General features: G+C 40.3%; 1 protein-coding gene across 15 annotated transcripts in view; it reads right to left on the reverse strand.

Annotated features, from left to right (window-relative positions):
- Positions 1-14,593, reverse strand: part of rapgef2b (Rap guanine nucleotide exchange factor 2b) — a 108,240-nt gene that overhangs the window by 25,230 nt on the left and 68,417 nt on the right. For 12 of the 15 annotated variants that reach the window (XR_003221528.1, XR_003221529.1, XM_025910129.1 and 9 more), the window contains one exon: positions 20-151. The exons of 1 other annotated variant lie outside the window; for it this stretch is intronic. Coding sequence is in view for 12 of the 14 variants with exons in the window: in XM_025910129.1 (XP_025765914.1) it covers positions 20-151 (132 nt within the window). In the remaining 2 variants the exon portion in view is untranslated. Of the gene's footprint in view, positions 1-19; positions 152-7,465; positions 8,147-14,593 lie in introns of those variants that run through there. 2 more of the 15 variants (XM_025910131.1, XM_019363998.2) reach the window with 2 other exon arrangements.

Raw genomic sequence — 14,593 nt, forward strand, 5'->3', positions numbered from 1 at the left:
CAGTGATGGGAGGACTTACCTGGTAAATGTCTGACAGGCTGCTGCTTCCGGAGTCACTGGTGATACTACATCCTGAGTGGCTTGAGGAGACGTGGGTCACCTGTGGGTGTAAGCCGTCGGCCAGGTGAAGTCTGCTGAAGTCTGCGGGGAGCTGCACATACACACACAACATACACACAGATGGTCAGTATCAGCCAGCCCAGCAACCGCTATTGGTCATTCACACCAACACTCGTGCTGATTGCCAAACATTGGATACAGACTTAGCAGCATGTGTGTCTAAAAATAGGCTGTTTAGCTTTTATTCTATTTCTTCATTTCTTTTCTTCTTTCTTCCTAATTATGTTTCCCCACTTCATTTGATAATAAGCAAAGACAGACTCTCTGCTGTAAAACAATAATGTATCCACTTTAATTTTAATTGGAAGGCAGTCTGAAAAACATTCAATTTGTTCCCATCAATGATTGAAAAGGTTTATCATCTTCTTCATAGCACAGCAGTTATTTCACAAGAAAAATATTAATCAGAGCTTAAACAAGAGCTCAGCTTTGCTTTAATAATACATTTTGTGTAAAGGAAAGGTAGCGCAAAAAAGATTTTAATTAAGTAACCCAACATTTACAGAATGTGTCAAAAATATTTAGTTTTAAAGTTTGTCTCGTTTTCGAAATCCTTTGGTTTACTTTAGGAGAATACTACACCTATTAGACAAACACATGTAAGAAAAAAGGTTACAAAATTGAAAGGGAGTTGAAACTCGGGATTAAATAATAAGATAATCATTGTTTTAAATACAGCAAAGGAGCTCCTTTCCTGAGACCAGCAAAAAACAAACAAGCCTTGCATACATGAAGAAAACACCCTCATTAAGGTACTACGAACTTGAGTAAACTAAATGGATACCAGGCAGTAATGGGGGAAACCCCTCTGAGTAATTCATACAGTATAAAGTGCTAGAAAGCCCAGCTGTAATTAGCCACATTGTAAATGAGCCAACCCGCTTCTCTATGGAAATGACCCCAAAATGTAGTAAAATACATCAGAAATCCTCCCACTGCTCAAGTTTTAGGAGGAAGATGAATTAAAAATAAGAAGCAGTTAGAACTACTACAACTCAGAGGTTTATTTGAAGTCCGCAGATGCTGTATGGTTTTCTGTATGTGTGGTGTTAGAGTGGAGACAGTCAACAGCAAACACAGCAGCACAAATTTCCATAATTGGTAATGATTTAAGGCCTAAACTTATCAATTTAATGTCCTGACTTTAAAGTCTTGATCCATTTATTGAAAGTTTTTCTGCAAGTTTCCGTAATTCTGTCGATAAAATAATTCAGGTATTAGCTCAGAAAATAATAATTACACTGACATAATTAGTGTTCAACTTCTGTCCTATGCATTTAAAATCCAACCTGATGGATCAGTTGTTAAAAGGTATGATATACTCATTGATTATAGACCACCTGAAGCCCTTAGAACATAGCTAACATTTGTTTAATTCCACATCTGTAGATGTCAAATGAAATAAATGAAACGTGTTTGAATCGCACTCATCAAATCTGACTAGAATTTCAGAGTTGTGAATTATGGATTTAATCAAACAGCATAAACTGGTTCATGGTGTCTATAGACTTGAATATTTGATGGCTAAATGTTTTATTTACCAATATACATTGGATACTCTGCAGGGAGACTGTTAGCTTTGGGCCACGTTTCAACTCCACTTCTTGCTGTGGCATAGCATTAATATTAGATTTTTAAACCAAAAAAAGTCAAAGTGGGCCGATTTAGCTAGTCTGCTCCAGTCAGGAAATCAGAGGCAAATCTAAACATCTTCAGATTGGGTTTGGAGTTTTAAATTTTGATAGTAAACAAGATTTTAAATGTAATTTATGTTCAGTGATTTTTCCCCCCAAATGTTTCCTCACTTGACAGTAAAAAATGTTTTTAACTCAGCTTTGATAAATGGTGATGAAATAGGGCGAGACTTTGAAATGTCAAAGAAAAAAAACAACTTTGCTTTAACAGATCCTGATGTAGAGGTGACACTGGACACACTGCAAGGACCAGCAAGGCTTTCATCTCTTCATTTCTAAGCTATGAAAGGTTAACTCATCTCTGAAATTCAGAAGTCTGGGTATCAACATCATCCACCACTTTGGGATGCAAATAACACCTCTGCCTCAGATTATTTTGGAAATCAGCCTTGAAGTCCCACTTGGATGACAAATGGAATAGATTGGATAGAAATGCATCTTGGGATCTTCATTTGCAAGTAAATAGGTCTGAGCCATCATCTGCTCTTGAATATACTCAATGAAAACGTCCATCGTCACAGCTCCTGAAGTGCTCATCTGCATTACGGCTTAATTAAAGAGTTTTGGAGAATGGAAGGGAAGTGTTTTGCTGCCAGAATGATCGTTGTGTGATAGATAGAAGAAACTAGTTTTGACTAAAAGACTTCTTAACATTCATGAGGCAGAGTCGCAATAAAACTGAAGGGCTTGAATGTGTTGGTGCACTGAACTGATTTTGAAGTTATTTGGAGACCTTTGTGAACGAAAAACTTGAATCTGAGACATATCAATTCACAAAGCGCCTTTATGTGTCAGCGACAAGAGACCAAGAGCCAGACAGTGCTGCTCCTGTGGCACTGAGGTGTGATGTGATTACACTGTGTCAAAGATTGCCATCACGATTAATTATCTGGCTGGCTGCACCAACCAAAATGGTCGACCGGAGGGCCTAGTCGCTCTCTATCCCGCCTCGGGCTGCTTTTTTTCACCCCCTCGTCTGGTTGACTTCACCCTGAGTGCCTCCAGCTGACTACCACAATATTACTGAACAAATATTATCTGATGAATCGCTTTTGTCTGTTTGTATTTGCAGTGATAAAGCCTCATCACATTTCCTTTTGATGACTTTTATGGCATAATATGTCAGTGTTGCAATAAAATTTCAGACATAAGGTTATGTTGGAGCTCTAGCAATTTATCTTTAAGCTTAGACATTTTTCGCTAGAGTGATGTGGCCTTGAGGCCTGCCATCAACGTCACTTTTATCCCAAAGGAAATTTGTACTCTGGGATTACAGCGAAGCTGGAAGCGAGGAAAGCTTGGCCTCAAATACACACCAGTGAGGTACATTGTTGCTCTTATATGCTCCATTATGATTAACAGGAATATTAAAAATGTCTGCCTTTTTGAAGACAGTTTGGAGGAAAAATGAACAGACTTAGGGCTGAGCACCACAGACAAACGAGAAACTAGTTGAAAGGGCTCTGATGCATTCTGGGTGTGCCTTTTTCCATTCTGGGCTTTGTTATAGTAACAGAAACACAGAAAAATCAAAACACCTTTACAAATAGAGAATATTAAAAGATAATAAAAAAATCTGCATCTAAAACACCACATACAAAGAACATAACAAGTAAACAATTAAGTCAGAAATATTTTTAACATTCAGTTAGGGGAGAGTGCACAGAGGTTAAGTGAATATTGTCATTACTGTGAGTACAAACAAAAATGGCCATGTTGGGTTTGTCGCTATGATTATCTCAACTGGTTTCCACAACCAGGCAAAAAAGTCTCACCTCCTCCTTCAAAAATAAATAATAACCGAATTTAAAAAATATATATATAAAAAAATAATACACTTAAAAAACAAGGGAACACCATAAGCCCCTCCCCCTGGAAAGACCCAGAGATAAAGGGAGGACCAGAAAGCAGGATAAAGGGAAAGGATAATAAACACTTAATCCTTTCTCTACACTCATTTAGGTCAGCCGTCTGTCAGTCAATAACCCAGGGTCCATGCAGTCCATAAGCATGTGATCCATCGACTTATTTGGCCCAACGGCATCCACGAGACTGGGCCAAGATGGATGACAGAGCAACAATAATGACTCTGACTCATTAAGTATTTTCAATCAGTAGCATGATGATACGGTATTGTACATACATGGGTTGTTAACCCCAATGGATTTGCACAATCCATACGAAAACATTGTTGATTAAATTGGTATATATTAGTGACAATAAACATCAGCCACAGTGTGAATGTGTCTCCATTCTCCTACCTTACTGTATATAGGGCTTTCTGTGCTCCACATTCACTGTTCTCTGGCAAACAAACGAAGTGAACTCTGCAGAAGCGCGAGCCGAAAATACGTACAATCAGCTGTCACAGGAGGATTAAGCATCGCTCTAATGCTCGAGCCACAACACTGAACTCTGCCTACATGTGAGCAGATGTGGTGCTCCTTAAATTACACTGCAGACCTAATGACCTAGATTGCTGGGTGGAAACCCTGGCTGGCTCTCAATCTCTTTACTGCCTTTATATGCTGGGAGTGAATCACTGCTGCTACACTAGACTTCCGTTCTAGAGGGTCACCAGTCTGCCACAATGAAAAATGCAGCTTTTAACTTCCACTAAAAACAAATTTCAGTGGTTGGGTTTAAATTTTGGACAAAAAACAGAGGGATTTTTTTATGATTCATTTCTGATTTTCTGCCAGTGAAATAGCTTGAAGCTGTGCTGCTCCTTTATACATTTCACATGGGGTTTAAAACTTTCTCTGCTTGTTACAAAATGGAAAAATAGACAACCTGGATGCCTAAGAGGCAACAGGTACATCCCAGAGTTTTCCCTGACCATAGTGGCAGCTTCTCGCTTTCCTGAGCCTCGCGGATCAAGAGATTAAAATCCTTTGGGCAGGGTGTCCGATTAAATGGGTTTGATATGCTCTCTGGGCTTTCCCTTCCCCAGATACAGCTCCACCAGTCAGTAACACACAAGTCAGCAGTTAGACAGGGAGAAAAGATTACCTACAATGAGGCAATCCACTATATTGTCATTGGAGTCATTTTTATACCAAATGTGAAACACTGACAAGTTTTTATGCAGAAGTGCAATATTACACTTCTAAAAAAATGTTTTTTCTTTACAAAAAGTAACAAACTAAAAAGACCCCAAACTTTTTTTTTTTTAATTTTTATTGACAATGAAGATGAATAAAGGCACAAAGTATTATCTGACAAAACGTTTGGATATTGCTCTTCAATCTGTGGAAATCAATTTTTTCTCTCAATTTTGAGAATAAGAAATGCTATTCTTCCATTACCAACAGATCCAGTCATAAAGCCTCTTCAAAACTCAAGAATTCAACATGAACTATTAGTTAGCATGTATCTTGTTGCAATAAAGATAAATTAAACCAAACGTTTTCATGGGAAAAGATAAGCAATGGTGATGATAGTGTGATTGCTGTAATAAGATCTAGTGGCTTTTATTGACTCTACCCATGGTGGGTTTCCTGCTGGGATAAGGAACTATTTACACAAGCCTTCATTTGTATGCAAAGAACATAAGAAAACAAAAGTCAAAGAAGGGGGCAAGACAGTAAGAAGAGATAAGGGCAAGTTTGATACCAAAGCTAAAGATCTTTACAGAGCCTGTGAAAATGAGCACAATTAAATTAACATTAATTAGTCTGAAAATTGGAAGGAAAAAAGTAAGATATAGATGATGAAGATGATCACGATTACTGCAGTCTACTTTCTGTAATTTTCCATTCTTGCCGTTTTGTTAACTTACTGAATTGTCTGTATAATTTGTCTAACTTTTCAGTTAGACAAGTGCGTGCGATGCGCTCCAGACTCTAAACATGTTTTGGCACTTGAAATTCTTCTATCCTGCCAGCAACAATGCTTTAATTAGAATTATGTGCTACTTGACAGCTGTTTGGCCCCTTCCTCATTAACAGTGATTACAGTAATCCTATAATAAATGATTTAAGATCAGAAGTGTGTAAAGCACTCTTTTTCTGCTCTGTGGTGTCTGCTAGATTTCTGGGAAACTAGTCAATGTATTCTCTCAAAATTAATTTATATGCAATGACTGAAGTGACAATGAACAAGTTTATTTGGAGAGATTTAAAAAAAAAAAAAAAAAGAAAAAAAGAAGAAAAAAAAAAAAGAGTATAGGTCTAAATATATGTGCCAATCATTAAAATATGGAAAAGTGCTAAAAGGCACAGCAGCCATAAGGTGCCATACTATGTATGCATTTTAATGGCTTATATCCTATTAAAATGACAGTGTAGCTGTAGGTAAGACTTCAAAATGACATAAGCTTTAAAGATCTGCAGATATCGCATCTTCTTTATGGATAGTTGCAATTGGGGAAAAAAAGATGATGTTTAATATGCCACATTTGGGGGGTTAGTGTTAGGGGCCTTGGTCACCTACAGGCGTCCCTGAGGGAAGCAGCATAAACTGTGAGGAAAGGAATGAGCCATCTCATCTATGGTGACACGTCCATGTCTATTATAGGAATATTAAGGTGATTTTTCGTTAAGCATCTGTGCTCTGCAAACCAGGAAACGTCCATCAGTGTGATTTACGGCCCTGTCTCTGTATGTGTGTGAATGGATGTGTGCGGTCGCGATGCGTGAGTGATGCCAGCGGTGCTGACAGTCGATCTGTTCCTCCCTCAAGTGCAGAACAGCTCAGGCCTCCAGTGTCTGCTGGAGCTGCCGGCTGCTTCCAGCACCACGGACAGCGCACCTAGCAAGAAGCCGGTGGTTCAAATTAGAAGCAACTTCAGCGAGGTAATAAGGGAGGGAGAGAGAGAGGGGGGGGGGAAACCCGACTAAAAACACCCAACATCATTTCTGAGTGTTCTCGGGCTGAATTAACCATTTTATGCTTTAAAATAACTCATCGTGCATCAGTCTCTGTAATGCGACCCGGCTGTAACAGCTCCTGGAGCCTAAAAGGTGGGCTAACTGAATTTAGGGGAGCTCTCTGAACACATGACATCACCTCCCAGAAAAGGAAAAAAAAATTACACCCGGGATTCAGGATTCACTGCTTGCATCTCCGATGCAAATAATACCTGGCAAAGCTAATTTCACTTTTGCGACTTACGATTATTCTTCATTTCACTGCGTCGTTAAACGCGATGAGGAAGATGTGTCGGTCATTAAAACACAGACACAGGCTACATCTGCAACGATGTGTTCGTGTTTGACCACAGGAAAATAAGGGCTACTGTTCAAGAGCCTTCGTGGGTGCAACGTGGCACTGAACCATTACTGAGCTCGCTCTGATTTTTTATTTTTAGAATGTTTTATTCTAATGCCCTAGACCTGGGAGATCGATAATGTAAGATTCACGCAGTTGTGCGCGTGTCTGCGCGCGTCAGTGACAGCAAGCACATGGCGGCCGTTTCTAGTACAACACACTGACACACATCGGAGGCTCGACGGGGCAATAATCAGCTTGTGATTCGGGTTTCTGATGCGTCCTTGGTCTGCCCTGCGTTCATTCATCTTGTGCAGGCTCGATAGAAATCTGATGCACATCCATTATACGGCCGGTAATCATATCTACGGGGTCATAAATGAGGGCGAGAGACAGAAAAAAGATGGAGAAAAAACGCTGCAAGTCGATAGGCTACTTACCGGGGTTTTATCTTGCTGGCTCGGGACTCCATTGCTGTCTGATGCTGCTAATGGTTTCATAATGAAAAAATGTTCACCGGGCTAAAATCTAACATCCCGGACCTGCTCTATGCTACAGCATAGACCCTCATTTTCATCCAAAGCCACCTGCCCTTTCCCCTCCCTCAGCTGCGCCGTCTCCCTGGAAGGAGGCGGCGGCGGCGGCTTGTCAGTTTTGGGAGTATCCGCTGTTCCTTGGCCTGATTTGACACTCCAAACCGACACCACCTTCTGCGTTTATTCCAGCCACCCCGCTTCTTCCAACAGAAATATCTTAAAATCACCGAAAAGGAGGAGGAGGACAGAGGGGGAAAAAATCCTTTTATCCAAGCGAAGAAAAACAGCCAGCGTCTTCTCTCCGCGCACTTGACAATCACATCTCCGACCGGAGAGCAGCGGTTCGCCGATAAGAAAGCAGAAACAGGGGAAAAAGATGAGAAAAATGGCTGACAACACTTTCACTCACGTTTGCTCCCTCCGCCTTCCTTCCCTCTCTACCTCCTTCTCCCTCCCTCTCGCGAAAGTAAAGCGACACACGCGAAAACACACACACACACACACACGCCTTTATGCACCATTAGATTATTTGAAGACCGACACGCCTGCAGCCTCCGCCGAGGTACTGTACGTTAAACCCAGCGGTTTGTTTGTAACGGGAGCAGGGGGATGTGTGTATGTGTGTCAGTGGTGGTGGAGGAGGGGGAGGGAGGAGGTGGTGGTGGAGGAGGAAGAAGAGGAAGGGGGGTGGGGGATAAGGACCTCCTCCCTGCCTGAGAGTGATGCTGTCAGAGCAGCCACTATGGCTGTGCTCATCTGGAGGACTTACAACACCCCAGCTCTGATAGAGAGATAGAAGAGGGAAATGGATGGATGATTAAATAAAAATGAGGAAGATGGATGAAAAGCAATGTCCAAGGAGAGATAAAAGGTGATACACAGCTGAGAAGTGGGAGGAAGGCGATAAGTCCAAAAGGTAGAAAGAGGTAGAGGGAAACGGAGGGATGAAGAATTGGTTGGTAGAGAAGAGCACAGTGGAATAATGCCATTATCCCTTACTTCAGCACCAGACCATGGCTGGAGCTTGTTGGCATAGAAACGGAAAAAGGAAAGCCATTTCCTGGGTGGAGAGACGGCAGCACTTCCTCCCGAGTGTGAGAATAAAATATGGAAAGAGAGGAAACAGTAGCATTGCTTCTCCGGAGAGGCGAAAGCATTCACAGGGGGCTCACTGCAGGAACACAGACTGGCAGCAATGATGTCACACTGTCACTCAGCTGGAATAGCCATGGCAACTGGGTGAGCACGAGCCCCCTGCACCCACCCACTCATCTACCCATCCAGCCCGCTACACACCCTCTAGGGCCTTCAGTTGCTGTGGCGACGGAGGCAGCAAGACATGCTGAAATGGAGGCAGGGAGGGGAGAGAGTGCATAAAATAGAAAAGTGGCAATAGACTCTTCCACTTCACCTTCACTCAGCTGTACTACAGCGAGCAACAGCATCACCAATCAAACAACAAACATTACACTTTGCTTTCTGAGAGGAAGAAATGTACTTCTTATATGTGTGTGTTCAGGTGGGAGGCCATGCCTCTGGAGACTTTAGATACTGGATAAATAGAAGGCTCTCTCTCGCTCTCTCTCTCTCTCTCTCTATATATATAAAGGTCTTCTGACAGACTGAGATATGAGGAGGACTACACAATGACAGAAACTGCACCACAGGGAACAATGAGGATTTAGACAGCAAACCAAAGGCAACAAACAACAGGCCAGTTTGCTACTCGCCACAAAACAACCAGGAATTAAGCTTAGAAACAACACGCAGAGCACAAAACATTAAAAGAACAGTCGTGTCTGTTTACACATTATCTACACTCAACAGCAGATTAAACAGTAAAATCACATAGAATCTCCAACAGTAGATATAACATTTATTATCATTTATTCTTTGGTCATTGCATTTTCCTGCATTGTTGCAGGTCTCAGTCATTTTGTCATTTTGCAAAACTGGTGGAGGAGGATGAATCAGTTCCCTTTCGGCATCAATGTATCACTTTGTTACACAACATGAAACGAGAAATATTACTAACAAATTTATTTTTAGGCACATTAACTTAAAGCTTTATAAACGAAAACTGAACTTTTTTGCACTTTTCTTTTACTTCTCTTTAATATAATGTGCATTTTTTTGGTTCTGGACTGCAGACAAAACACAAAACATAATCTGGAAGTATCATGCAGAAGCTGTCACAGGCAGTATCTTTGGCATTTCATAGCATCACACATGAATCAAAAATGAAGCAGTGCTTTGCTGCAGCTCTAGATTATTTACATCCATAAGCAGGAACCATAATATGATTTCAGAGCCTCATACTTAAGATGGATCTAAATGGTGCAAACAACCATACGTAAAGCCCGTGCAATATAAACTTAATTCCTGACAAAGACTAATGAACATTTGAAAATGAAACAATAACTAATCCAATAAAACCACTGACACATTATTTTTTCATGTATGCAGACAGCTGATGCTGTAGCCTTTTAGAAAAGAGTCTGGCTGCTCCGCTTCAGACAATGCCTAGAAAGCAGCGTACTACACGCTGGTTTTGGAGCTGCTCCAGTCAAAGCAATGGGGATGTGAGTGGGAGGCGGAGAGGGGGAGGGAAGCTGGAGACCCGGTATGACATCACCTCTCCTGCCCTGGAGCCATGATGTAATGTATCAAAACAACCAAAAAGCTCAGGTGCTTGGCTGTGCAGCCCAGTCATTAATGTCTCCAACAATTGCCGGCGGGGGGAGGACCGGGGCATCATTACATCACCTCGGCAACGTGGTTGCGTCTGGGGAATATCAGACCCTCCTGCCCAGCCCCCCTTTTTAAAGCTTTCATAGCAAGCTCATTTAAAGGAACAAACAAGCCAATTAATCATTTTTTAGTGACTAATAACAAGCTGAAGGTAAAGGGAAAGAGGCAGGTGAGCATCGATCTTGGGAGATTGTCGGAGTGACATGAAAAATGCTACTTGAAACAGCAATAATGAACTTGATCTCAATTGCAGTGTGTGCTAAATGCATGAGGTGGGTGAGGGGCCTCATCTGCCATTTGTAAACCGCCTGTGAACCCAGTCAGGCTTCAATTGTTTCATGCATTTATAGGGAAAGGCCATGTGATTGTGTTCTGCCTACTGATGTGTGGCATTAGGGCAATAAAAACCTCATTACACTGCTGGATCAAACACCCCTGCATAGACATGACACACATGCACAGCCAAGTATTTCAATGGCGATAACAGCATAAGGCACTCATAAATCAAGCATTTTCTTGGCACCAGCAAAGCAGGATCAAATTGTTCAGTATTACAGCAACATTTAAGAAAAAAATAATGCAAGAGAAAAAATGCCTTTCTTTGCCAAATCCCAGACATACATGCACAAAATCAAACCAACAAACACTGCATGACTGAGGTGTAGTTACTCAAACTTTAATTTCATCACCTCATGATCTTTCTTTTGGGATACTTGAGAGCAGATTGTTGGAAGACACATGGTTAAAAACCAACAACACTGGTACTGCAGATGACTGAGCAATGGACGATTTCACAAACATTTCTGTCCACTCAGCTGATCCCACAGTAAATCATAGTTGTGGAGGAGTTTACTGGCACACAGTGAATTGAAGGTTGTCGCCACAGACCACTAACCTTTCTCAATGCACACAAACTTCTATGTTTTTTTTATATCTATCAGAACAATAAATATGATAGGAGTTATTTTTTTCTCTTAAAAACAGATTACTGTGTGTATGATGCACTGCCTTTAGGAGAACCTTGAAGCTCTAGAAAAATCTGAAACAGACATCTTACTTAAGTACTATACCTGTTAATGTATACTTGTCTTTTTGTCTTAATGGATTTATTTGAATTTAAAAAACAAAAAACAAAACAACTTGCTGTTATGCTCATGAGACTGCATAAGACAAAAAAAAAAATCCCATAGGATCAATCAGCCATAGACACCTTATACATCAGCACATTGTGAAAGACACACAGTGGCCATTAGAGGATCAAACTCAACATACTTTGATTTATTGATCTGTCTCTAACCTTGTTCGGTGATTTGTAAGCCAACAGAATCCCACGTGTAGAGAGAACACAGCGCATTAATCCTTGATGCCGGTCCCATTACGATGGCTCCAAATAACTTTGTTAGAACGCAAAAGATGATCTAATAAAGAGACTCCATTTTCATACTTGCTACAGCCCGAGGGATCATTTCATTTTTCAAGCTGTTGTCACCTCCACGCTGCTCTGAAAATAATTTGACAGAAACGCAGGCAACCAGGCACATCTAAAAGATTACACTTGTAGGTTCACAGGGGCATAACATCTGTTGTGCCCGTGCACCTGCTACAAGGTGCATAAATAGGAAAAGTGAATCAAAAGATATGCTTTCAGAGAATAAGCAACAAAGTGAGATAGTTTCCAAATGAGTGACAGGTTGATCAGTGACTACAGGTTTCCGGATCGAGTTAACGACTGACTGTAGAAGCTTATGAACTGGAAGTCTTTAACACTGAATGCCGTGGGAGTGAGCCGAATGATGTGGTTTTAGTGTCACAGTTACAACTGCATGTGTCGACTCATTCTTAATCAGTGGAAAGAAAAGGAAATCTTTAACCACAAAAGTTCAAATGTACCTGAAAAGCTGAAACTATACAGTTAACAACTGATGGACACCATCAACTCATTATCAGTAAAATCCCAAATGCAGCATACAACGCTATTAGGATCAGCTAACAATAAGCAAAAATATTCAAATCAATCAGTGTTCACCTGGATGGGATGGATCAGATGGATGGACTGGCATTCGTGTGGATATTAACTTGACAACCTTTAACATTAGAAAGCCTTTGCAGACCAAGCTCACACCCTGAATGCAATGACGTCAAGCTTGTTCCTCCCCAGAGGGACAATGAATTCTGCCACACCACAAACACAGTTTAGAAATGGGTAGAAGGAACATGACAAAGACCAAGGTGTTGGTGCAGGGCTGTTAAACTCCCACTATCTTATCAAACATGCCTGCAAAATGTGGTGACTGGCACTGACCAAACAAAGATGACGCTGATGGGAATTGGATTAGTTTTGGAAGTATTTATTCATGGAGTCATGGAGACCATCAGTGTTTTCACATTTTTCCAAAACAATCCATCTAACAGCAGTTAAGATATTTCAGTCTATACCAATATGGTGGACAAACAGTCTGGCTGACAGTGAAGCTAATTGGGCTGAGAATTTACCGTGAGATCTTGAGTAGACCTGCAAGCTGTAGCAGATGATACAAATCACATTTCTACAACTACCTTCACTGTGAAAACTATTCTAACAATTTCAATCTGTTGATGAGTTAGAGGGAAGAGTGCAGAATGACTAGTTAATAGAACCTTAATGAGACACATGGTCATTATGTCAGGATTTAAAATGGGCTTCATACTTTAAATTGCTGAAAAGTGTGCAGAGTCAGATACAAATGGATTAATTGTTGGTATGGAATTTAATGCGCCTTCTGAATTACCTTTTACAGTTCAACACTTCATTGCCTTTTACAAATTTACATAAGATATTACCTTAAGCAAGTCCTATTCTTCAATTTTATTGACGGACCATAGTTCATATCAGTATCAATTCAGTGCCACTGACATTTCAATATAAGGAGGTTTAATAAAAGGCTGATTTCATGTCTGTATGCGGGTCTGTCATTTCAAACAGAGCCAAGAAAAACAAATAACACTAAACCACAATCATCACAACCCCACAGTCTTTCTCAGCTTTTGGACAGCTTTAGGGAACTTTGGGAAATGAGTCTGTGAGATAGTTGTCATTTTACCCCTTATTTACCTGGTCACTACAGTAAACTAATCTAACATTTGTTTCTAATTGTTTGGAGAGATTTTGATCAAATTTAAGTGATAAACACCATTAAAAAGACGCCCAGAGTACCATGTTATCCTTGCCGTGCAGGCTCATTACCATTGAAATAAATGTCATCTGTCAAGCCTTTTGAAAATACTCAACTTTCAAAAAGGTCTTTGAATGTCAAAACTGACATGAAAAGCACATCAAATGTCAGTAAGCGTGTTCTAGCACATTGGTTGAGAAATGAGGCGCAGCCTGTAAACGAGTACCTGATTTTGTGTGCTTGCATGAGGCAGCGGTTCAGCTGTATTATCAAGTCTGAACTCTCCCAAAATATCTGCTCCATTTCCATCAAAACATAATGTTTGATATTTGGCTATTAATAACTACAAACACTGATTGTGTCTCTGTAGTCCATGCTGGGAAAAGAAGCGTGGGTGTTTCATTTCAAAGAAACAAAGGAAACTTAAGCTGCAGCTGCAAATGAAAATGCATATTTATTACATTACATATATACATATATAACACTACAGAAAATAAAGGGATGATCATTTCATTCAGCAATGACCATAATCAAGAGATGTAGAGATTGTAATTATTTTAAAATAGGCAGAACCTTTGGGGTTGAAGCAGTGTGCCGATTAATCAGCTGCTCAGAGAATAAACTATAAATAAGGATTTATTATTGTTTCAGGATAAAACAATTATTTGCTAGTGTACCAAGTTTATTATATAACTCATAAAATTGTGTATTTTTTTAAATATTATTTAAATATTATGATTATAATATTTAATATTAATATCATGATCTTTATATTTTATGGCCCAAACGATGAATGAATGAATAATTAATAAACAACATAAGTAATGCAGGAGACAAGAAAGTGTAGGAAACTGTTTCTCTCTTCCTTGGTGTAGTGCCTATACAACGCCTATTCGACACCGGGGCTTTTGTATCCCTGCACAGCTGAAGCGGAGCAGGTTGTCACAAAGGACAGCTCTAAAAATAGGAGCTCGGCTTTTCTGCGGCCGAAAGTGGCAGGTTTTGTTCTCTCTGCATTTATCAGCAGGTCTGACTGCTCAACACTTTGAGCCCTGATCTTTTCAACCTCTTTGTCATAATCCATTTCTGCTTAAACACTGCAGGACTCCGTGATGAAATACTGAGATAT

Source organism: Oreochromis niloticus, linkage group LG2, assembly GCF_001858045.2.
Source record: "Oreochromis niloticus isolate F11D_XX linkage group LG2, O_niloticus_UMD_NMBU, whole genome shotgun sequence".
In the NCBI taxonomy this organism is placed as follows: Eukaryota; Metazoa; Chordata; class Actinopteri; order Cichliformes; family Cichlidae; genus Oreochromis; species Oreochromis niloticus.